The sequence below is a fragment of the Coenobita brevimanus genome, chromosome 31, assembly GCF_032717465.1.
Source record: "Coenobita brevimanus isolate Jiangsu-jjx chromosome 31, ASM3271746v2, whole genome shotgun sequence".
Classification (NCBI taxonomy): domain Eukaryota; kingdom Metazoa; phylum Arthropoda; class Malacostraca; order Decapoda; family Coenobitidae; genus Coenobita; species Coenobita brevimanus.
The window spans coordinates 30,969,460-30,996,267 of NC_136984.1; the positions used below are offsets into that span (position 1 = coordinate 30,969,460).

Sequence of the window (26,808 nt, forward strand, 5' to 3'; positions counted from 1 at the left end):
AAAAACAATGATAAAGGCTAAGGAAGACATAGGCAGCACTACATCAAGTGAATGGATGATGATCACCACCACCTACCACTATAATAATAATTATAATAATAATAATAATAATAATTAAACTACCGGACATCGTTGCTGAGGGCATCTCAACACCCCCAGGAGGAGCCTACAGAGGGGCAAATAGAGCATGATCCAACCCCTGGCGACAGGGACATAAGTCCGCCCGAGCTGCGCGCCCCTATGACCCGGAACTCTCCCGCCACCACCATAGCAGGAAAAAGAGACTACCTTTTAGGCGAGCTGACCCCCAACAGGATCGGGGTGGAGCTACTCCCATAGCTGAAGGCAGCACTCCTGCAACAGCCTGTACCCGCACCCTTTCTGAGACGGCGGTAGCCGCTCAAACCTCCTTCAGGAGACGGCCTGTAGCCACTCAGAAGGTGCCCAAGGGACCACCTGTAGCCGCTCAAACCTCCTTCAGGAGACGGCCTGTAGCCACTCGGAAGGTGCCCAAGGGACCGCCTGTAGCCGCTCAAACCTCCTTCAGGAGACGGCCTGTAGCCGCTCCCGCCTTCGTCAGGAGATGGCCTGTAGCCGCTCGGAAGGTGCCCTTGAGACAGCCAGTAATTGCTCGCTCCTCCTTCAGGAGACGGCCTGTAGCCGCTCCCCCACACGGGCCACGACCAGTAGCCAGGCTTCACCGACGACCTTCAGCCGCGCCCCTAAAAGGCCATGGCCAGTAGCTGGGCCCCACGGCAGGAGACGGCCAGTAGCCGCTCCTCCGTCAGGTGCTGCCACACCCACACAGCGAGACAACCTTCAGAAGGAAGGTCCTAGCCCCGGGGACTGCTGGAGAGGCCCTGTGGCTCCCACCGGGCTCATCTCTGTGCAGCCAGTCCCCGAGGTGCCCAGCCTGACGGACAACAATGGAGGCTGATGCCGCAGCCAGCTCCTGTCGGCGTCCCTGACCGCCGGACACTGCAGTCAATGGGACCTCAAGACCACCCCTAGGAGCCCCGGGCAGGACATCTCCCCACCCCGACACCGGAGACCCTCATCCTCCGTTAGGCGCTTGAGTGAGCGCTTCAGGCAGCTCTTCAGCCCCAGTCCTGAGGGCCATACTCCAGTTCTCGGCCCCGACAGTGAGGGGCCTTTTGCCGCACATTGCCCCGGATGAGAGAGGACACCCCTATGAGTGATTCCGTGGCCACTGGATGCTGAGGCCCCTGGTGGAACTCAGCCCCCATCAGCAGCTGGGCTGTGAGTTCCCCGCCGCCCCTCTACCCTCACCGCCACCACACCCAGTCCCGACAGTGAGTGACAGTGAAAGTGCCGTGACAGTGATACAGTGACACTAGGGCTGGGCAGTGAGCCACTCTGTGTAAGGGAAGCCTAGAGTAAGACCTGTCAGTGTTAACGTAATGAGACATGGAATAGTAGTGTAACAGTGAAACACTGAACCTGGCCGAGCAGTGAATGTAGTGTCTGCCTTCACAAGCATATCTCAATTTCAGTAACATAGCCTAGCTCTAAGATCAATCGGTGCTACCAGAACCAAGGTGTGGATTAACCCGCCCCATCCCGACCACTTTTCCACCACTGACTCCCTCCAATCCTGACCATTTTTGGATTTTTTTTTTTTTTGGCTCAAACCTCCGCTTTTGGTGAGAAACATCGAAAGTTCATAGAGAAATCGCTCACCTGAGGTTTTAAGTACTTGATACAGGTAGGAGTACCTTCTTACCTTACTGGGTTTTCTATCAGGCTGGCACCAAAGAAAACGAGTTCTATGGGAGGATAACTATTTCACACCACTCATAAACGGTATTTAATTATTTACTTGGTACGAATTTATATGTAGTACGAGAGTATATTGGTTTTCAAGCAGTAATATAGGCATTATAAGCATTGTTTCACTCGCTAACTCATCACCATACCTGACCTTTTTTTGCCACGTTACCTGATCATCATTTCTGACTGTTTCTTCCTCTAATGCTATGTAAAGTTTGTCCTCCACATTGTCATCGATTGGGGAATCACTCTGGCCCTGAATTTCATACCGTGGCATGACATGCTTTTACTGGCCAGGTCACTGATAACAGGTGAACTGCTGAGACAATGGTGTGCAGGGGGGGGGGAGGAGGTCATGCTGGGTAAGGCATTGTCCCTGCCTGGCATCTTGTAGAGGAAGGTGTCACGTGTATACGTACCAAAAATCACTCGCGAAAATTGAAAATTGTGCAAATTAGGGACCTTGCAATTAATTCACGTTTATGTACGTTGACGTTGACGTTATGGCAGTGACAAAACGTGTGGACGTTAAAGAACGTTGATGGGACGCCGCGGGTTAACAGTGAAACAGTGAATTAGAGTAAGCGGCCAAACAGTGATGGCAGTGCCCACCTATACACATGTGACTCAGCCCCCAATAGCATAGCTTCCATCTAAGACCAATAAAGCGCGCTGCCCACACTAAACACGATACAGACTTCCCACGAAGCAACAGTGATTGGTTTGTCTGCCCACTGCCCCCAGTGCTGACTAGAGCACTGTTCACTTTATTCCCAATATTGTCCCAATACCATCCAGTGCTGACTAGTGCACTGTTCACTTTATTCCCAATATTGTCCCAACAGTATCCCATGCGATACTACTACCCATGATCTCTACATATAACTTATAATTGCCCAGATTCCTGTTCTCGTGACATCTACCTGCTCCACACACAGAATTTGTCAGTACACGTGTAAGATTGCTGCCCTGAGTTTTCGTGTCCTGCCTCTGTCTTATTTGTCTAAGCTCCGGTCTAGAAAGGGAACCCAGCTACACATTAGGCATTGGAGGGACTGGAAGCCAACCCTAAAACACTTAGCATAACAATAATAATTCATTCACCCATCAATCATCCAAACCTACATTGTCCCATGAGGAGCACAGGAGCCCCGGGCTAGGCAAGTTGGTCCTAACATTTAAGATGAGAGTGACCAGCCTCACTCGTCCCTGACTGGCATTATGTGGGCAATAATCCCCAACCACCCCTTGGATATAAACCTGCACAGGCTCAATCCGATTGGAGCGCCGTAATTACCCAATAAACCACAAGGCGCCAAAATTTGGTTATATGGTTACCACCCAGTGTAGTAAATGGTTTCTTGGTGTACAGGAAACCATTCGGCTTGTCACTCAGTGTAGAGTCACCCATAGGCAGATGGAAGAGGAAAGAATGAAGGAAAGAAAGATGGAAGAGGGAGTGTAAAGTCACCCGTAGGCAGAAGGATGAGGAAGGAATGAAGGAAAAACAAAAGAGGATGGAAGGAAATAAGTATGGAGGAGAGGAAAGAGCAGACACCCAAGAGTAGCACTACACTGAGTGAGTGGATGGAGGGCGCCCCCACCTACCACCAATAATAATAATAATAATAATAATAATAATAAAAATAACAATAATAATAAATACTAACAACAATAAAAATCTACGACAAGGATAGGAGCCACTTACCATGTGAGTAACACAGAAGGCATGTTGGAAGTTGTTAAAAGGGACCTGGTTGTAACAGTGACAGACGCGACACAGAAAATTACACAGCACTTGTGTCTCTATAACCAACTTGGACGGCAGGCCTAGATCTGTATACCTGTGGAGGGAAGAATTGGTGAAGAGAAATTGTCTATCTATCTATTTATCTTTCTATCTACCTATCTTTCCATCTGTCTGTCTATCTGTTTGTTTGTCTGTTATCTATCTATAGCCAGATGTCTTAAACCTGTGAGGGGTGGCCACAAACAAACTGCCTCCATGTCACTCTGTCCCCTGGCATTTCCCTGCCCTCCCCCCAACTTACACCCCCCTCTCTCATATACCTCTCTACTCCATCACTCCATCCCATCCTCAGTCTTCCCCTCCCTCCACCTCTCTGACATGCATCTTCTAGTTAGTCTCTCACTCTCCATCCCCCCCAACTCACACCCCTCTCTAATATACCTCCCTACTCCATCACTCAATCTCGTCCTCAGTCTCCCCTTCCCTCTCTCCCCCCCTCCACCTCATTCACAAACACTCTCCTAGTTAGTCTCTCACTCTCCATCCCCTCAACCTACACCTCCCCCTCTCTCATATACCTCTCTACTCCATCACTCAATCTCATCCTCAGTCTTCCTCTCCCTCTCTCCCCCCCTCCACCTCATTGACATACACTCTCCTAGTTAGTCTCTCACTCGGTAAGTTTAGTTCAACCTGAATCAACAGCAATATATAAACACAGTAGAGTTCATGTTTACTCTCTCTCTCTCTCTCTCTCTCATTCCTTCCAATTCAATTTTGGTCTCATAAACTCACATTTTCTCTCCCTTCCTATCCTCTTCCTTCTTCACCACTCCTCTCTCTCTCTCTCTTTCTCTCTATTCCTTCCAATTAATTTTCTCTTCCCTTCTCTTCCCATCCTCTTCCTTGCTCACTTCACCTCCCCCCCCCCCTCTCTCTCTCTCTCATTCCTTCCAATTCATTTCCTCTCTTCCCTTCCCTTCCCATCCTCTTCCTTCCTCACTCCTTCCTGCCTCTCTCTCTCTCTCTCCCTCTCTATTCCTTCCAATTCATTTTCTCTCTTCCCTTCCCTTCCCATCCTCTTCCTTCCTCACTCCTTCCTGCCCCTCTCTCTCTCTCATTCCTTCCAATTCATTTTCTCTCTTTCCTTCCCTTCCCATCCTCTTCCTTCCTCACTCCTTCCTGCCCCTCTCTCTCTCTCTCTCTCTCTCATTCCTTCCAATTCATTTTCTCTCTTCCCTTCCCTTCCCATCCTCTTCCTTCCTCACTCCTTCCTGCCTCTTTCTCTCTCTCTCTCTCTCATTCCTTCCAATTCATTTTCTCTCTTCCCTTCCCTTCCCATCCTCTTCCTTCCTCACTCCTTCCTGCCTCTCTCTCTCTCTCTCAGCTGTGTTGCAGCATCAGTAACATCTCCGGCTCTTCCCACACCCAACTGTTGACAGAAGGTAGTCGTAGCAGCTCTTGCGTCTCCGCCTCCACCACAACACCACTGGCCACAAAGACAACATTTGACAGAGCGGCAAAAATACAATAAATCATCATCATCATCATCATCGTTATCTTCATCGTCAACGTCATCATCATCATCATCATCATCATCATCTTCATCGTCATCATCATCATCATCGTCATAATCATCATCATCATCATCAACATCCTCTCGTCTTATCATTATTTCTTCACAATACAATGATGACCAATGCAAATACCACACATTCCACTATCTATCTATCTATCTATTGCCAAACACCTTAATTCTGTAAGGAGCAGCCACAAATAAATCGCCTCCACGTCACCTTATTCTCTGTCATTTACCTGCACTCCCTCCAACTGACATCCCCCTCTCTCATATATCCCCACTCCAGCCCTCCACCTCATCCTTGGTCTCCCTCTCCTCTCCCCTTCCACAGACAGACAGATAGATGGATAGATAGTTGAAGTCTTTATAAACAGTACAATACAAATATGGCGCTAGTCACAAAGAAGTGCTAGCCAAGAAACCAAAGACTCTCTCTGCCACTGAGCTACATAAGTATGAAAATCTGGGCCAAGTTAAGATGAAAGGAGTATAGTAAGAGATGTAAGGTTTGTGTGGTTTATGTCTATCTATCTATCTATTGCCAGACGCCTTAATCCCATACGGGGTGGCCACGAACAAATCACCTCCACGTCACCCTGTCCCGCCATTTCACTGCCCTGCTCCCAGCTCACACTCCCCACTCTCATATACCTCTCCATTCCATCCCCCCATCTCATCCTCCACCTCCCCCTCCCTCTCCCCCCCTCCACCTCACTCACATACACTCTCCTTGTCAGTCTTTCACTCTCCATCCTCTCCATGTGGCCAAACCACCTCAGTGTGTTTCTCCTAATGCTTCCTATCACATCCACACCACAACGCTCCTTCACTGATCTAACACATCCTTCATAAATAATTCCTTATGGAGTTATATCAATTCCCAACACAAAAAAATACCATGGCACTGTTTTAATTTTACGGATCTCCCTAGCACCTCTTCCTTGGTGATTTACTTTATACACTACACATTAATATCTCTCATCTTCTAAGTCTCCTTCCCTCTTCTTTTTTCCTCGTTTTCCTGAACATATGTCCTATCACTCTTTTATCAATCTATCTACATCACGACGCCATAATCCCGTAAGGTGTGGCCGTTTGACTTTGAGTTATTTGTTTTACGGGGAGGGGCACTAACCCTCCACCAACCCACTTGTTGACACGTAGGGAGCAAGTATGGTTTGGTTATATGGTTACCACCCAGCGTTGTAAATGGTTTCTTGGCTTACAGGAAACCATTAAGCTTGTCACTCAATGTAAAGCCACCTGTACCGGAAAGAGTAATAAAAAGTGACAGGAAAAATGGGAGAAATAGGAAGAGAGGAGGGCAGACACAGAAAATGAATGATAAAGGTGAAGGAAGAGGTAGGCAGCACTACATCAAGTGAGTGGATGATGGTGAAAAATATGAAGACAGGAGGACAGACACAGAAAAAGAATGATAAAGGTGAAGAAGTAGGCAGCACTACATCAAGTGAGTGAATGATGGTGAGAAATAGGAAGAGAGGACGATAGACACAGGAAAAGAATGATAAAGGTGAAGAAGTAGACAGCACTACATCAAGTGAGTGAATGATGGTGAGAAATAGGGAGAGGAGGACAGACACAGGAAAAGAATGATAACGACAGAGAAGGAAGTAGACAGCACTACATCAAGTGAGTGGATGATGTGAGAAACAGGAAGAGAGGAGGACAGACAAAAAAAGACTGATAAAGGTGAAGGAAGAAGTGGGCAGCACTACATCAAGTGTGCGGATGATGTGAGAAATAGGAAAAGAAGAGGGCAGGCAGAAAAATACTGATAAAGGTGAAGGAAAAAAGAGGTTGCAGTACATCAAGTGAGTGGATGGTAGTCAGCAGCAGCTACCACCAACACACATGCAGTACAGTTTATAATACCTGATGACCAGTGTACCAGGTATATATGGAGGCAGTGGTACCAACTCAGTGAAGGATCTAGCCCTGCTGTCTCATTACAAAGTCTTCTCCTGGAATAACCTTGTCTTGCCCTCAAAGTCTTCTCCTGGAATAACCTCGTCTCATCCTCAAAGTCTTCTCCTGGAATAACCTTGTCTCATCCTCAAAGTCTTCTCCTGGAATAACCTTGTCTCATCCTCAAAGTCTTCTCCTGGAATAACCTCGTCTCATCCTCAAAGTCTTCTCCTGGAATAACCTCGTCTCATCCTCAAAGTCTTCTCCTGGAATAACCTTGTCTCATCCTCAAAGTCTTCTCCTGGAATATCCTCGTCTCATCCTCAAAGTCTTCTCCTGGAATAACCTTGTCTCATCCTCAAAGTCTTCTCCTGGAATATCGTCGTCTCATCCTCAAAGTCTTCTCCTGGAATAACCTGGTCTTGTCCTCCAATTCACGTGCTATCCTTGTCACATTCTCCAGCTCACACTGCCATTACTGGATCTGTAGTAAAGGGAATAAAACATCATCCTTTCTGCCCTGATATGGTTAAGGATGCTCCCTAACACCTTTTCTCAAGTAATTTATTTTGCTTACTACACCTTACTGGCCCCATCTGTGGTTGTTTCTGCATAAAGCTCCCTAACACATTTTCCCAAGTGATTTATTTTCCTTATTACACTTTGCCGTCGTCTTCTGTGTTACTTAAATCATTCTAATTTCACCATACTCTGCGTAAAGCTCCCTAACACATTTTCCTAAATGATTTATTTTGCTTTTTACATCTTTCCATCCTCTTCCTTTTTACTTAAATCATTCTAATATCACCAAACTCTGCATACAGCTCCTTAACACCTCTTCACAACTGACTTATTTTGCTTATTCCATCTTGTCATCCTCTTCTGTGCTACATAAATTATTTAAATATCACTATACTGCATAAATAACATACAAAATTATATTAGCCAGCCATATCCAAAAATAAATCAGTAAGGAAGAGGTGTTAGGGAGCTTCCTTAACAACCAAGAAAGCCAGCTATTCAAGTCCTCTTTCATCCACTTACATTTTTTCAAAGAAAGAAGGAATCAAAGGCCAGAAGCCTTTTTTTTCCTGTACTGAAATACTGACTGTTTTTGTATAACATATCCATATTATCCACTCACTTGATGTAGTGCTGCCTACTTCTTCCTCAGCCTTTATCATTCTTTTTCTGTGCCTGCCCTCCTCTCTTCCTATTTCTCCCATCTTTCCTGTCACTTCTTATTGCTTTTCTTTCCTTTACAGGTGGCTTTACATTGAGTGACAAGCCTAATGGTTTCCTGTAAGCCAAGAAACCATTTACAACACTGGGTGGTAACCATATAACCAGACCATACGTGCTCCCTACGTGTCAACAAGTGGGTTGGTGGAGGGTTAGTGCCCCTCCCCGTAAAACCAATAACTCAAAGTCAATGGCCACCCCTTACGGGATTATGGCGTCTGGCAATAGATAGACAGATGGATCCATATTGTTCAGCCGTGTCCTGTTGTACCAGTAGCATATGTTAATGGAGGATTGTTGGATGGCAAAAACTGGTATGATGGAGTGAACACTGGTATAACACAATGAAAATACCAGACCAAAAGCCAGTATGAGTGAAAAACAGGGGAGTGAAAACTGGTATAATGGAGTGAAACATACAGTAGTGAAAACTGGTATAATGGAGTGAAACATACAGTAGTGAAAACTGGTATAATGGAGTGAAACATACAGTAGTGAAAACTGGTATAATGGAGTGAAACATACAGTAGTGAAAACTGGTATAATGGAGTGAAACATACAGTAGTGAAAACTGGTATAATGGAGTGAAACATACAGTAGTGAAAACTGGTATAATGGAGTGAAACATACAGTAGTGAAAACTGGTATAATGGAGTGAAAAACAGAGCAGTGATGTGGTGTGTGGGTGAAGAGAAGACGGAGGGGGGTGCAAGGAACAGCGTGGTGGACTGAAGAGGTGACACAGGCTGTGGCACAAAAGAAGAAAGCATACAATGAATGGATGAGAAATAGGGGCGTGGAAGAAGTTGAGAGGCGGAAGAGAGAGTTATATGTAGAAAGAGAGAGGTGAAAAGATTAGTAAGAGAGAGTAAGAAGAGAGTGGATGAGGAATTTGGAAGGAATTTGAGTGTAAAGTGGAGGGACTGTAAGAAAATGTTCTGGAAAGAGGTGAAAAGAGTAAGACAGGGTGGAAGTGAAGTTAGCAGGGGAGTGAAAGATAAAAATGGTAGATTACTAGTGGAGAAGGGAGAAAAAGTGAGCAGATGGAGAGAACACTTTAAGGAATTGTTGAACATACAGGATGGAAGTAATGCAAGTATAAGTGGCTGGGGAATGGCTGGGAGGAGGAGGGAGGTGAGAAGACAGGAAGAAATCAGCAGGACAGAAGTTGTGGAAGCAATGAAGAAAGTTAAATTGGGGAAAGCCCCAGGAATTGATGGAGTGTGTGGTGAAATGCTGAAGCATGGGGGAGAGATAGTAGTAGAATGGATGTGGAAAATGTGCAGATTGGCCTGGGAGGAAGGTAGAGTCCCGGAGGATTGGAAGTCAGGTATAATTATTCCCTTGTACAAAGGAAAAGGTGAAAAAGAAGTGTGTGGTAATCATAGGGGCATCTGTCTTCTTAGTATAATAGGAAAAGTGTATGGTAGGGTACTTATTGACAGAGTTAGAGAAAGAACAAAGGAATTAGTTGGAGAAGAACAGGGAGGCTTTAGGAAGGGAAGAGGTTGTGTAGATCAGATATTCACTCTTAGATCTTTAGTGGAAAAGTTTCTAGAGGAGGGAAAGAAGTTGTAAGTGGCTTTCATGGATTTGGAGAAAGCACATGACAGGGTGGATAGGCAAGGATTGTGGAAAGTATTAAGAATATATGGAGTAGATGGGAAGTTGTTGAATGCTGTGAAAACTATGTATGATGGTGCTAAGGCTGCAATGTGTGTGGATGGTGAACTAAGTGAATTTTTCTCTTTGAAGGTTAGGTTGAAACAGGGATGTGTCATATCTCCATGGTTGTTCAATCTGTACATGGATGGAGTAATAAAAGAGGTACAAGGTAGGGTAGTGGATGTTGGAGTGGCATTGATGAGAAAGGATAGTGTTTGGAAACTCCCTGTACTGTTTTTTGCAAATGATACTGTGTTGTTGAGTGAAGACAAAGCGGAGTTGCAAGGCTTGGTGGATGAGTTTGGGAGAGTGTGTAAGAAACGGAATCTAAAAGTGAATGTAGGGAAGAGTAAAGTGATGGTCTTTGAGAGAGGTGAAGTCAGTGAATGTACAGTGAGGTTGGATGGTGAGGAATTGGAAAATGTGAGTACGTTTAAGTACTTGGGTAGTGTGATGAATAAGGATGGAGGTTTGGAGGGTGAAGTGCTTGAAAGGGTACAGCAGGGAAGAAAGGTTGCTGGTTCCTTGAAAGCAGTGATAGGAAGCAGGGAAGTGAGCATGGAAGTGAAAAAGTTACTACATGACAGTATTGTGATACCAACTCTAATGTATGGAAGTGAAGCTTGGACGTTGTTGGAAGGACACAAGTCAAGAGTGAGAGCAGTGGAAATGAGTTATTTAAGAGGAGTCTGTGGAGTCACATGGAAAGACAGGCTGATGAATGAGGATATAAAGGAGCATTGTGGTGTGGATGTGGATGTGATAGGAAGTGTTAGCAGGAACACACTGAGGTGGTTTGGCCATGTGGAGAGGATGGAGGGTGAGAGACTGACAAAGAGAGTGTATGTGAGTGAGGTGGAGGGGGGAAGAGGGAGGGGGAGGCTGAGGTTGAGATGGAGGGACGGGGTGGAGATGTATATGAGAGAGGGGGGTGTGAGTTGGGAGCAGGGCAGTGAAATGGAAGGGGACAGGGCAACGTGGAGGCAATTTGTTTGTGGCCACCCCAAACGGGATTGAGGCGTCTGGCAATAGATAGATTATTATTATTATTATTATTATTATTAGTTATTATTATTATTGTTATTATTATTATTGTTATCATTATTATTGTTATTATTATTATTATTATTATCATTACTCGCCTTGCTGCTGGTGTGGGCTGACAGTGTCGTATGGCGTCACACTTCACTCATGGCGTTCCCTGCGGCACTACCACACTACACGCCAAACCAGCACACTCTGTAGATGGAGACCGAGGATGAGAGGGGAGAGGATTGAGGAGGACAGCTGACAGGATGGAGGAGGACTATTTGGAGAAGGTGAGAATTGTGAAAAATAATAATAATAATAATAATAATAATATATAACAATAACAACAACAACAATAATAATAATAATAATAATAATAATAATATATAACAATAACAATAATAATAATACTAATAATAATAATATATAACAATAACAACAACAACAATAACAATAATAATAATAATAATAATAACAAAATCAATAATAATAATAATAGTTGTGCGAGGCAGACCAAAAAACACCTGGGATGAGGCCATAGAGTGTGACCTCAGGGATAAGGCACTGAATAGGGAGGCTGCCAGAGATCAAGCAGCATGGAGTGCAGCCATTTGGTGTGTTGTGTTTTTTTAGTTTTTTATATTTTTCACATTTCATTCATAAAACCATGAGATGAGATGGAGATCGAGGGAGAGGTATATGAGAGAGAGGGGTGTGAGCTGGGAGCAGGGCAGTGAAATGGCAGGGGACAGGGTGACATGGAGGTGATTTGTTTGTGGCCACCCCTTATGGGATTAAGGCATCTGGCAATTTAGATAGATAGTTTGACAGACAGACAATAAAGATAGATAGACAGACAGACAGACAGATGACAGGGGACAGGGTGACATGGAGGTGATTTGTTTGTGGCCACCCCTTACGGGATTAAGGCGTCTGGCAATAGACAGATAGATAGACAGACAGGTAGATCGACAGACTGACAGACAGATAGACAGATAGACGTACTTGCCGCGTATGCCAGCGCCTGGCCATGGTTGCCGCTGCTGTGTGTGACAACCCCAGGACTGTTGGGGTTGTGCTGCTTCTCCAAAAACACCTGAAATTACTCCACTTATTAGTCCACTTATAACACCACTTATAATTCCACATATTAGTCCACTTATAATGCCACTTATAATTCCACTTGTAATTCCACTTATAATACCATTTATAATTCCACTTGTAATTCCACTTGTAATTCCACTTGTAATTCCACTTATAATACCACTTATAATTCCACTTATAATACCACTTATAATTCCACTTATAAAATTTCCACTTAATATTCCACTTACAAAATTTCCACTTATAATTCCACTTATAAAATTTCCACTTACAATTCTACTTATAATAATCTGACTTATAATAATTCCACTTATAATACCATCCATCCATCATTCAATCCTGTGTTGCCCCATGAGGAGCGTAGGAGCCCAGGGCTAGGCAAGTTGGTCCTGACATTTAAGATGAGAGTGACCAGCCTCACTCATCCCTGAGTGGTATTACGTGAGGAATAAACCCCAACCATCCCTTGGATATAAACCTGCACCGGCTCAATCTAATTGGAGCGCTTTAATTACCCAATAAAGCAATAGGTGCCATAATTTAGTGTTATGGTTACCACCCAGCATAGTAAATGGTTTCCTGGTGTACAGGAAACCATTTGGCTTGTCACTCAGTGTAAAGTCACCCACAGGCAGAAGGAAGAGGAAAGAATGAAGGAAAGAAAGACAGAAGAGAGAGTGTAAAGTCATCCATAGGCAGAAGGAAGAGGAAAGAATGAAGGAAAGAAAGACAGACGAGGGAGTGTAAAGTCACCCATAGGCAGAAGGAAGAGGAAAGAATGAAGGAAAGAAAGACAGAAGAGAGAGTGTAAAGTCATCCATAGGCAGAAGGAAGAGGAAAGAATGAAGGAAAGAAAGACAGAAGAGGGAGTGTAAAGGCTCCTACAGGCAGAAGGAAGAGGAAAGAATGAAGGAAAGAAAGACAGAAGAGGCTGGAAGGAAAGAAGGAAGGGGAGGAAAAGGCAGACACCTTAAAGCTGCACTACATCGAGTGTGTGGATGGTCAGTGCCCCCACGTACTTCTAATACTGCTTATAATAATTCCATAACAAGGGCGGCATCTGTTGTTATATCAAATCCCAATATGCAGTTGACACTATTTTAAACTTCACTTCATCCAGTTTTGATTACTCATTGTATAAACTAAATTGTCAAAACATTACCAAATATATTTGTGTAGTTTATCGTTCACCCAATGCTTCTTTGGAACCCAGTGTATTTGATTCCATATCCACTCAGTTGAGTAACCTTGACCTTGCCCTTGGCACCAAAATTACCATTTTGGGTGATTTTAACAAACATAATGTTGAATGGCTATTGCATTCTGCCCGGACTGACGACGCTGGTCTAGAGTGCGAGCTGTTTGCGGAATCGTTTAATCTCACCCAGCTGGTAAAGCAACCAACCAGAATACCTGATAACCCTGACCATAATGCCCATCTCTTGGATTTATTCTTGACAAATAATCCAGATCAATACAGGATAGAGGTACTGTCACCACTTGGATCCTCTGACCACAATCTCATCAAAGCCTCATTAGTTAACCCCCCCACACCTCCCCATTCTGAGACTGTCAGGGTGACCCGATGGCACTTTGATAGGGCAGACTGGGATGGATTTAGAAATTATCTTGCTGACATTCCATGGCAAGTCTTTCTTCTCTAGTGATGCCAATTCTACCCAGTCCCACATTTGCATCTTAATACTAGCTGGTATGGATTTATTCATACCAAGTCAACAGTTCATTAAAAGATCGAACTCTCCAAAATGGTTTGATGGCAACTGTGCCAGAGCAACAGCCCAAAAGTCATTAGCATATAACTCTTACTTAAAATCAAAAACATCTGAATCACTCACCCAATTTAAAATTGCTAGAAATCATGCAAAAGCTGTATTAAATCTATCTAAATCAAACTTTCTTCAAAAGCAAGCATCAAAACTACTTAATAATCCTAATGACAATAGAATATTCTGGTCAACTCTTAATTCTTTCAATAATAACTTTAACAAGTCATCTTCCATTCCCCCACTAAAATCTTCATATGGCAACATTACAAATGACCCGCGTGGGAAAGCAGATATCTTTGCCAGTACCTTTGCCAGAAACTCTACCATAGACGATACCAGCCAGAATGTCCCAGTACTGGAACTTGATTCTCCCGAAATTGCCCCACTTAAAATACAGACAAGATACGTAAAATCCATCCTAGACAATTTACCTACCAACAAAGCTCCAGGCCCAGATGGAATTCCGCCAATTGTTTTGAAAAAGTGTTCCCCTGAACTTGCCTCTGTCCTAGCTAAATTATTCAGATTATGCACATGTACTTCTTTATTCCCAAATTCATGGAAAGAAGCCAATATCCACCCAATTCCGAAGAAAGGAAGTTCGTCTGACCCCTCCGATTACGGACCAATAGCTGTCACATCTTCTCTTGGTAAGGTATTTGAAACTTTAATTAATAAGCACATTGTTAAACATCTTGAATCCAACAACTTAATTAGTGATAGACAATATGATTTTCGCCACGAAAGATCCACCATTGACATACTCAATCTCTTAACACATACCATCCATCAATCTGTTGATCTTTTTGGAGAAAGTCATGCAGTAGCTCTTGATATCTCTAAAGCTTTCGACAGCGTATGGCACCGTTCCCTGCTGTCCAAACTCCCTTGCTATGGATTAACGTCTTTTGTTCCTTTGATTTCTTCATATCTTAGTGACAGGAAAATAAGAGTAAAAGTAAATGATGTATACTCTAATTTCCACTCAATTAATGCCGGCGTGCCGCTGGGATCAGTTCTGGTGCCAACCCTATTTCTGGTTCATATTAATGATCTCTTATCTGTCACCCACAATCCCATTCACTCATATGCAGATGACTCAACACTACATAGTTCATTCACACTCAGACACCCATTTACAAGTCTAATATCTCTACCTCTCAACTCAGTACAGCCATCTCCATAAATCAAGATCTATCTATGATCAGTGAATGGAGACAAAACAACCTTGTTTCTTTTAATGCTAGTAAAACTAAATATATGCAATTTACTAATAGACAGATATTGCCAGATTCGTACATTACTTTCAGTGCTACTAATATTTCCATCTCCAAAAGTATTGAAATTCTAGGCATCTCACTTAACAGTGCCTTCAGCTGGACCTCTCATGTCAGATCACTTGCTAAAACCGCCTCAAAGAAACTTGGATTATTGTACAGAGTCCGTAACTTCTTCGCCAATGAGCAGTTAGCTATAATTTATAAAAGTCATGTGCACTCTCAGCTTGAATATTGCTCACCCTTGTGGAATGGTTGTGGAGAGGTTGCATTAAAACAACTAGATAAAATTCAGAACAAAGCTGTTAGAATTATTAACAACCCTGCCATTACATATAAACTACCTCCCCTGCAAGTAAGAAGGAATGTTGCCTCCCTTGCATTATTTTACAGATATTATTTTGGCAAATGCTCAGACGAAGTTGTGTCCATGGTGCCACCCCTCCATGCCTTCCCTCGTGCTACACGGGCATCTGGTAGCGCTCATGACTGGAATGTCACTCAACCATATTGCAGAACTTCTGCCTATCAGAATTCTTTCATTCCCCGAACTGCATCTCTCTAGAACTTGCTTCCCCAGAGTTGTTTTCCTCCAAATTTCAACCTACAGCTGTTCAAGTCTAACTGTTACAGATATTTTATGAACAGAGGACACCAGTAATCTGGTGTATGGATTTTTTTTTTTTTTACTCATTTGTTTTTCCTTCCTCCGTTCTGTTACTTAAAAAAAAAAAAAACTTACATACATAACAAAAATTAGTACAGCTTCCCTTTTTTAATACAAGGAAGAAGGAAGGAGAAATACACTAAGGTGGTTTGGACATGTGGAGAGAATGGACAATGAAAGACTAAGAGGGTGTATGTAGGTGAGGTGGAGGGAGGGAGAGGGAGGGGAAGACCGAGGATGAGGTGGAGGGATGGAGTTGAAATGGTTTAGACATGTGGAGAGAACGGAGAATGAAAGCCTTACTGAAAACGTGTATGTGGGTGAGTTGGAGGGAGGGAGAGGGAGGGGAAGACCGAGGATGAGGTGGAGGGATGGAGTTGAAATGGTTTGGACATGTGGAGAGAACGAAGAATGAAAGACAGACTAAGAGGGTGTATGTGGGTGAAGTAGGGGAGGGAGAGGGAGGGGAAGACCAAGGATGAGGTGGAGGGATGGAGTTGAGAGGTATATGAGGGAGGGGGAGTGAGTTGGAGGGAGGGCAGTCAAATGGTGGGTGACAGAGTGACTTGCTCTAAATTAAATAAAGCTTGTAACATTCTATGAAATCTTTACACTGCACAAAATAAGGGAAGAACTCCAAGCAACCATCTCTTTCAATGGTTGTACTGAGTCCCTTTGCCTGGTTCTCTTACAAACTGGATTTAAGTTTGCAAAGACTGATGGCCACAAATTCCTTATGGAAAGGAGTGATGTCATTGCAGCTTTGACGAGACTTGTGTGAGAAATGTGGCAGTTCAAATCATCATTCCAGAATTTTGTTTATCTTGATGAATTACACTGTTGGAACTTGTTGGACTGACACTGCATCACAACAAACCAACACAACAAAAGATGGCATTGTCAACAATGCTGACTTAGTTTTTCAAGCTAAAAACGACAGCAACTACCATAACCAGATGAATTCCACAGTGTTTGAAGAATGGTTTAGGCATCAGCTGCTGCCAAACACATCAGCCAACTCTGTACCTGTGATGGAAAACGCTTCCTACCATTCTATGCAACTTGAAAAATTGCCAAGCTCATCTTGAAGGAAAGCAGAGATAGAAAGACAGACAGACAGACAGATAGATAGATAAACAGACAGACAGACAGATAGATAGATAGACAGACAGATAGACAGACAGATAAACAGACAGACAGACAGACAGAACTCAGTCACAACAATGTCCTCACCGCATTACAGGCACCCCTGGCCTTGAAGGAGCCTGTTTTCTGTAGGTTCTCGGCCTTAAAGAACAGCTTCCGGCCGGCCAACTCGTCCAAAGTGGCCGAGGTGATGACTGGGGTGCGGTGGATCCAGCTCTGGCGAAGATTTATTGTGTTTTCAATTTGTTTTCTGGTTTTGTCTTGGTTTTGAGAGGCTGGGGTTGTGGTGGTGGTGGTGGTGATAAGGAGGAGGAGGAGGAAGAATGATAGATGATGATGATGATGATACTAATACAAATAATATACCATAGCTACTGTTAAAAAAAAAATAATAATAATAATAATTTTAATAATAACAATAATAATGGTAAAAATAATAGTAATAATGATGATGACAATGATGATGATGATGATGATATGATAATAATAATAATAATAATAATAATAATATTCAATAATAATATTAATAATAAAAATAACAAAAATAAATAAATAAATAATAATAATAATAATAATCCCAGTAATAATAATGATAATGAATATTATTAATTATTATTTTTATAAAAAATAATAATGATGATGACAGTGATGATAACGATGATGATGATAATAACAATAACAAGAACAACAACAACAACAATAATAATAATAATAATAATAGTAATAATAATAATAATAATAATAATAATAATCTTGGAGTACATATGATGGAATGGAGAGACTAACTAGGAGAGTGTATGTGAATGAGACAGGGGGGGAGAGGGAGGGGGAGGCCAAGGATGAGATGGAGGGATGGAGTGGATAGGTATATGAGAGAGGGGGGTGTGAGCTGGGAGCAGGGCAGTGAAATGGCGTGGGACAGGGTGACATGGAGGCGATTTGTTTGTGGCCACCCCTTACAGGATTAAAGCATCTGGCAATAGATAGATAGACAGATAAATAGACAGACGGATAAAAGAATAATAAATAAAGGAGGTGAAATATTAGGCAAACTTTTGTATCAATGGGCAGAGAAACATACCAAGCCTTTCTCAACTTAGGAATATTAGCCAGCAGAGGAAAGTGACAAGCAGAATGGAAAGCAGAATATTAGCCAGCAGAGGAAAGTGACAAGCAGAATGGAAAGCAGAATATTAGCCAGCAGAGGAAAGTGACAAGCAGAATGGAAAGCAGAATATTAGCCAGCAGAGGAAAGTGACAAGCAGAATGGAAAGCAGAATATTAGCCAGCAGAGGAAAGTGACAAGCAGAATGGAAAGCAGAATATTAGCCAGCAGAGGAAAGTGACAAGCAGAATGGAAACTGAAATATTAGCCAGCAGAGGAAAGTGACAAGCAGAATGGAAAGCAGAATATTAGCCAGAAGAGGAAAGTGACAAGCAGAATGGAAAGCAGAATATTAGCCAGCAGAGGAAAGTGACAAGCAGAATGGAAAGCAGAATATTAGCCAGCAGAGGAAAGTGACAAGCAGAATGGAAAGCAGAATATTAGCCAGCAGAGGAAAGTGACAAGCAGAATGGTGGAATATTAGCCAGCAGAGGAAAGTGACAAGCAGAATGGAAAATAATATCAGCCAGCAGAGGAAAGTGACAAGCAGAATGGAAAATAATATCAGCCAGCAGAGGAAAGTGACAAGCAGAATGGAAAGCAGAATATTAGCCAGCAGAGGAAAGTGACAAGCAGAATGGAAAATAATATCAGCCAGCAGAGGAAAGTGACAAGCAGGATGGAAAGCAGAATATTAGCCAGCAGAGGAAAGTGACAAGTAGAACAGAAACTGAAATATTAGCCAGCAGAGGAAAGTGACAGGTAGAACAGAAACTGAAATATTAGCCAGCAGAGGAAAGTGACAGGTAGAACAGGTGGAAATATATCAAACATATTTTTATAAATAAATACGAAAGAAAAGCAGCATGGGTGAAATACTTAGCAAACTTTTGTCCATATATATACCTGGATCCGCATATAAGCCTCTCTGACCTCCTTAATGCCAAACGGGGCCGTCATTTTGATAGACACGTGTAACCCTCCTCACCCCACCACCTCTACACCACACTATCTCATCTATGGCTGCACTGATAACAGTTTAAGATATTTCCCTGTAATGGTGACTTCTTTTTTGCCTCCATTTCACGTGTAACCCTCCTCACCCCGCCATATCTACACACATGCCACTTTCTCATCTATGGCAGCACTGATAAGAGCACAAAATATTCCACGTAATGGTGACTCTCTTGCCTCTCCATTTCATACGCATTTTCTCCTTATCTTTACCATCCACCACGTCTTTGTATTGATTTCCTCCACACGGGAAGGTAATAAGATCATCCAGAAAGTAAAGGAATCCAAAAATAATTAGTTTTAAGGTATAAACAGACAGGTAATGAGGGAACAAAAAATACTGTACACAATGTCAAATGTGTTGCTACAACCCGCCCAGGGACTGGATTTTCATTGGCTTAGGACTTTTCCTCACAAAATCTTCCTCGGCGACATGTTTTCCTGGACTCAAAGGAAACCATTATTTTGGCTTGTCACTCAGTATAAAGTTACATGGAGGCAGCACTACATTCAGTGAGTGGATGGTGGACGCCACTACCTATAATACCAAATTATATAAATTCATTAAATTTTATTATTTTCCGAGAAGCTTCGTCTCTGCACTGTTGTTTAATGAAGCTCTTTAAGGATGAATAGAATCAAGGTCAATAGACCTTGAGAAGAATATTCTAAAGTTGAAACTGAAATATTTGTATTTCTAACAATAGGTATAGTCAGAAGAACGAGGCCCGCGGCGCTTGCGGTGGTGACTGCGGTGACGGCTGCGGGAGGCCATGTCCACACACAACCACACTCGGCCGCTCGGCAGTTACTGTCCCAAAGTTGAATAAAACTGGACGGTGTTTACTAGATATATACCATTACAACAATAAATATTTCAGTCAATCAACGTGAGAGAGAGAGAGAGAGAGAGAGAGAGAGAGAGGGAGAGATAATCTAACTATGGTCAGGCCAAGATGGTCGCCAGCTCACTTCGCCATTTGGCCACCGAGGCAGGCAGAAAGCATAAACTGGAAAAAGAAATAATGAAGAAATTAACCTGTTTCTTAAAATGGGGTGAGAGCAGTTCAATATGTTATTTTTGGTGGGTCAGGTATTTTTTCCGTAGCTTATTACACTGTGTACCTTTGACAACACTAAACATTTCAATTCCTACAACCAACCAACTCCAGAGGGAAGAAGCAGAAGATTCAGGAGAGGCAGGCTGCTTAGGCTCAGCAGACGATGTTGTTATCAGTAAGTATTGGTTTGTAATTGTTGCTTTGTATTTATCATTTATTTATAGCTGTGATTGACCTCTGTTTTTATGAAATACTGCAGAGAAATGGAAGTGGTATTAGTAGAAGGTAGATTTCAGTGTCATATTTGCCGGTGCCAATATGTGGTGTTTATGTTATGATTATGTGTCTCTTTATCTATAGCCAGACGCCTTAATTCCCTAGAGGTGGCCACAAACAAATCCCCTCCATGTCACCCTATCCCCTGCCATTTCACTGCCCTCTCCCCAGCTTACACCCCCCCTTCTCTCATGTACCTTGCGTCTCTACTCCATCCCTCCATCTCATTCTCGGTCTCCCCCTCCCTCTTCCTCCCTCACCTCACTCACATACACTCCTAGTTAGTATCTCATTCCATCCCTCCACCTCATCCATGGTCTCCCCCTTCCTCTCTCCACTTCACCTCACACACACACACACACATGCAGATGATGCAAAAATACAAAGGAGAATTACTAACACAGACTCTTGTCAAGAGCTACAAGAAGAATTAAATAAACTTCATAAATGGAGTAGTACATGGCAAATGGAATTCAATGTGGACAAGTGTCATGTAATCAAGTTTGGTAAAGGTGGAAAAAGACCTGATTGGGATTATAAGTTAGGAAATAAAACCCTATACACATCAGAAAGAGAGAAAGACCTAGGTGTGATTATCAATAACAGACTATCTCTGGCTGACCACATCAGCGAGAAGGTGCGGAACATGTACCGGTATACACTGCTTGCAAATATAAGAATAGCATTCACATACATAAATGAAGACATGCTAAGAAGGATAATAACATCATTCATTAGACCAACCCTGGAATATGCATCAGTAGTCTGGAGTCCTCATCTCAAAAAGCATATAGACATGATTGAAAAAGTTCAAAGGGCTGCTACAAGATGGATACCAAGCTTAAGGGACCTAAGCTACGTAGAAAGACTAAATAAACAGAATCTACCAACACTACAGGAGAGAAGGAAAAGAGATGACATGATAATGCTATATAAATGCATATCAGGAAAGGAGGAAATAGACATAAATGATTACTTAACATATGGAGAAGCATCAGCAAGAGGACACTGCAAAAAACTGCATAAGAAGAGAGGTGATAAAGACATAAGGAAATTCAGTTTCCCAAACAGAGCAATTGATCAATGGAATGCACTACCGAATGAAATAGTGTGTGCCAAAACAATTCACAAATTTAAAGATATGTACGATAAATATGGTTTAAGACACGGGACAGTGCGAGCTTGACTCATTCCTGTAAAGATACAATTAGGTAAGAACAATTAGGTAAGAAGGTAAGAACACACACACACCCAGTTAGTCTCTTGCTCCATCCCTCCATCTCATCCTCGGTCTGCCCCTTCCTCTTCAGAATTACAGACCCATTTCTCTGCTCACCATATTCAGTGAAATATTTGAGAATGTTGTCTCCTAGTTAGTCTCTCACCCTCTTGCAGCTTATTTCACATCCTTGTCATTGCACTTCTTCATGACTAGTACAGTAGCATATTCTGGCAGTACAGATATAAACCATACCCATTTTACACTAACTTGGCCCAGAATTTCACCCTTTTAGACACAAAACAATATCAATTAAACGTTTTAGTGTGATCTGTCGAGGGCCTTCAACACCATACCTCATGATACTGTACTAAAAAAGTGACATATTTATGGTATACGCGGCCCTGCACATAAATGGTTTACAAGTTAGCTCAGTCATAGGAAGCAGTTTGTTTTCTATAATAGTGCAAGTTCTAACTATAACTACATGAAGTATGGTGTTCCACAGGGATCTGTACTTGCACCTGTTTGATTTCTATTATTTATGATCCTGTTTTCTCAAGTACTAAGTTGAAGTTTCTTTTCTACGCCGGCCCCATCCACTACCTCGGAAGATTTGGATGATGTGAATGATGTGGAAATGATTGAATAAGGAAACAGAAAATATGAAAAAACAATTAAGACTTTATTTGTTGATTTGAGTGAAGATTTATTGAAGTTGACAGTTTCTATTACAGTTACAAAAGTGCAGTTACATACGTAGTTACTACAGTGTATTAAGTGTTGTGGTGATGGTTGAGTGGCTTTTGTGCTGCTGCTGGTGGTGGTGGTGGGCTAGACGTAGCCAGAAATGGCTGATGGGTGAGTACAATACTGTTCCCTTGTATCCTACATATTACAGTATCTTTTATCCAAAAAAAATCAGTAAAACGAAACATTGAAAGTCCCATGATTTTCGGATAAAAGAGACTCCACTTTACCTCGATTCCTTATTCTTAGCACAAAAGAAAATACTTTGTATAATGACTTACCAATCTTATAATGCTCACACAGGTCCAATATTTAAAGAACTTGGTCTGTTAAAATTAGATGATATCTTGTTTGTTCAGGCAGTCAACACGTATTATGTGCCTGGATAATGATTTTCAGGTAATAGTCCACAACTTTAATACCAGAGGAGCGCAGGAGTTATTGCCACTTCCATACCGCAGAACCTCACATGCACAACGTTGTCTTATACTCCGTTTTTTTAAATCGAGGCCAAGATGCACTTGTCAGATTGATTATGATTGGCTCAGTGCAACATGTCCGAATAACATTGTTGCATTTGGGTTAGATAATAAGTTTGGATTCACATTACCGGTAATTATTTGAAATACAACGATGTTATTTGGACATGTTGCATTCAGTAATCATCACCAACCTGTCAAGTGCATCTTGGCCTTGATAAAAAACAACAAATCTAGTTATAGGGGAGCCAAATGATGGAACACCTTGGATGAATCCCTCAGACATGCCACATCTATGTGTATATTCCAAAGGTGGATTAAGCAGCACCTTCACGATCAGTACTAGTTAATGTCACCATGTTAATGTCAGCTTTATTTTCTGTCTCAGTAGTTACCATAACAGTTACAATATTGCTTTCATACCTTTCCTTACAGGCTTCAGGAATTTATTTTAATCAGTCAGTTTGATTTTTGCCAACTTCAAAAGTAGTAGGCTGTCTATCTATCTATCTATTGCCAGATGCCTTAATCTCATACAGGGTAACCACAAACAAATCGCCTCCATATCACCCTGTCCCCCACCATTTCACTGCCCTGCTCCCAACTCACACCCTCGTCTCTCATATACCTCTCCACTCCATCACTCCATCTCATCCTTGGCCTTCCCCTCCTTCTCCCCCCCTCCACCTCACCCACATACACTCCTAGTTAGTCTGTCACTCTCCATCCTATCCACATGGCCAAACCACCTCAGTGTGTTTCTCCTAATGCTTCCTATCACATCCACATCCACACCACAACGCTCCTTCACATTGTCATTTGTCAGTCTGTCTCTCCGTGTAACTCCACAGGCTCCTCTCCAATAACTCATTTCCACTGCTCTCACTGTTGACTTGTGTTCCTCCAACAAGGTCCAAGCTTCACTTCCATACGTTAGTAGGTTGTACACTGTGATATTATATTTACTTATGCCTGTATCTGCCAGTTATTCAGATAAATATATATTATTGTATATTATGTAACAGTGCTTATTTGGCAAGAAAATCAATCCATCAGTTAAAGTAAAATCAGTCTTCCCACTCCACCTTACCCACACACTCCTAGTTAGTCTCCTACTCCATCCTTCCATCTCATCCTTGGTCTCCCCCTCCACCTCACTCACATATACTCTCCCAGTTAGTCTCTTACTCCATCCTTCCATCTCATCCTTGGTCTCCCCCTCCACCTCACTCACATATACTCTCCCAGTTAGTCTCTTACTCCATCTCTCCATCTCATCCTTGGTCTCCCCCTCCACCTCACTCACATATACTCTCCCAGTTAGTCTCTTACTCCATCCTTCCATCTCATCCTTGGTCTCCCCCTCCACCTCACTCACATACTCTCCTAGTTAGTCTCTCACCCCATCCTTCCATCTCATCCTCGGTCTCCCACTCCACCTCACTCACATACTCTCCTAGTTAGTCTCTCACCCCATCCTTCCATCTCATCCACGGTCTCCTACTCCACCTCACACACTCCTAGTTAGTCTCTCACCCTACCACCTTTCCTACAGGGGTTGGCAGTCAGTATGGCGGCACAGCTATCGGCAGCAGCACACCCACAGCGGCACATCCCGGCGCCCCATAAACAAACTTCTCATCGCCAACCACGGAGAGACAGCGTGCAGAGTGATGCGCACGGCACGAAGGATGGCAGTGCGGACGGTGGCGGTGTTTTGTGACGCTGATAGACACGCGATGCACGTGGCGATGGTAAGGAACGTCTGTCTGTCTATCTATCTATCTATCTATCTGCACGAAGGATGGCAGTGCGGACGGTGGCGGTGTTTTCCGATGCTGATAGACACGCGATGCACGTGGCGATGGTAAGGAACATCTATTTGTTTATCTATCTATCTATATATCTGTATCAGTCTATATATCTGTCTATCTATCTATCTATCTTTGTCTCTATCTGTCTGTTTATCTATGTATCTGTCTATCTATCTGTCTGTGTTTATCTCTGTCATTCTGTCTATCTGTCTGTCTGTCTGTCTATCTATTTATCTGTCTATCTATTGCCAGACGCCTTAATCCTGTAAGTGGTGGCCACAAACAAATCACCTCTATGTCACCCTGTCCCCAACCACTTCACTGACCCGCTCCCAGCTCACACCCTCCTCCCTCATATACCTCTCCATTCCATCCCTCTATCTGATCCTTGGCCTTCCCCTCCTTCTCCCTCTCCCCTCCCTCCATCTCACTCACACACACTCTCCTCGTCAATCTCTTACTCTCTATCCTCTCCACATGGCCAAACCACCTCAGTGTGTTTCTCTTCACACTTCCTATCACATCCACATCCACACCACAACGCTCCTTCACATCCTCATTTGTCAGTCTGTCTCTCCATGTAACTCCACATGCACCTTACTCACATACACTCTCCTAGTTAGTCTCTCACCCTCTTGCAGCTTATTTCATATCCTTGTCATAGCACTTCTTCATGACTAGTACAGTAGCACATTCTAGCACTAATAATGTAAACTCTATCCGTTTCACACTAACTTGGTCCAGAATTTAACCCTTTTGGCAGCTTATTTCACCTCCTTGTCATAGCACGAATAGGATGGATGGACAGTGTGAAGAGAGCGCTGGATGCGAGAGGGATGTCTGTTGAGCAAGGAAGAGTGGCTGTGCGTGACAGAAATAAATGGAGAGAAATTGTGAATGAATAAGTGATGACGCAGCCCTGAGGGGATATTCTCCCGCATTTGGTCTGATCAGCTAGTCAGGTCAAGTGCGGGTAAGGGGATGGGTCTGTTATGATGTGGCAGGGGTAAACCAGTTCTGCTGTCGGGCCCTGCTGTGGATGTCACTGCTTGCATTGCGCAGTTGACCCTTGTGCGGTGTGATGCGGTGAGGATCTGTCCGTTCTCCCCTTTGGGGCTAAGATGCGAATGAATGTGTTTGAATGGATGAGTAAATGGAGAGTGAGTCGTCCTGTCTCGGCTACCTCCCTTTCCTTGGGGGAAGCAGCCTAGGTATATAGATAGATAGTCATAGCACTTCTTCATGACTAGTCATCATCATCATCATCATCCAGTCCTACATTGCCCCATGAGGAGTGTAGGAGCCCTAGTACAATATTATTATCTATCTATCTATTGCCAGACGCCTTAATCCCGTAAGGGGTGGCCACAAACAAATCACCTTCATGTCGTCCTGTCCCCTGCCATTTCACTGCCCTGCTCCCAGCTCACACTCCCCTCTCTCATATACCTCTCCATTCCATCCCTCCATCTCATCCTTGGCCTCCCCCTCCCTCTGTAATCTGTCATTACAACTCAGCAGTCATGATGGGCAGAGGGTCATTTCAGGCCAGGTTGAAGTACAAAGGGTGGGAAACACATGTACTGCCACCCACTGCACCCCATTGTACACACACTGTTTGTTATAGCACTTCTTCATGACTAGTACAGTATTACAACTCAGCAACCATGATGGGTCATTTCAGGCCAGGTTGGAGTACAAAGGGTGGGAAATGCATGTGTTAATAATAATAATGATAATAATAATAATAATGGTTTTATTTCACAACAAAGACATAGGTAATAGTAGGTATATTACTTGGTTATTATCATACATATAAATACTCGTATGAAACAGATTATTGTCGTGATGCCTTGTGTAAGTAAAGTGATATATATATATTGTAATTGTAGTATTGGTAATAATTTGTATGTTATGTTACAGGTGTAAATAAATAATATATCTAACATGGCAGTCATATGCCTTTATACAAGTACCTTATACATGGTACCACCTGCTGCGGTAGTTCTCAGACAGTGGTTACGTTCCTGTGCAGCATGCTCTTCCATTCCTGATACATTGCGCTGTTCATATAGGCGCTACTGTGTCTAACTGCAGTAATAATGCTGTTGGTAGACTGATCTA

General features: G+C 42.9%; 2 protein-coding genes across 2 annotated transcripts in view; one reads left to right on the forward strand and one right to left on the reverse strand.

The window, feature by feature from the left end:
* Positions 1 to 784: 784 nt before the first annotated feature.
* Positions 785 to 20,065, reverse strand: LOC145395538 (uncharacterized). The gene is made up of 5 exons (XM_080269146.1): positions 20,058 to 20,065; positions 19,788 to 19,896; positions 17,054 to 17,182; positions 11,991 to 12,081; positions 785 to 978 (listed from the first exon to the last, which is right to left on the reverse strand). The coding sequence occupies exons 1-5, from the start codon at positions 20,063 to 20,065 to the stop codon at positions 785 to 787; spliced, it is 531 nt and encodes a 176-aa protein (XP_080125272.1).
* Positions 20,066 to 24,528: 4,463 nt separating this feature from the next.
* Positions 24,529 to 26,808, forward strand: part of LOC145395540 (methylcrotonoyl-CoA carboxylase subunit alpha, mitochondrial-like) — a 33,844-nt gene continuing 31,564 nt past the window's right edge. The window contains exon 1 of the mRNA XM_080269147.1: positions 24,529 to 24,624. Coding sequence (XP_080125273.1) covers positions 24,544 to 24,624 — 81 coding nt within the window. The 5' untranslated portion in view covers positions 24,529 to 24,543. The remainder of the gene's footprint in view (positions 24,625 to 26,808) is intronic.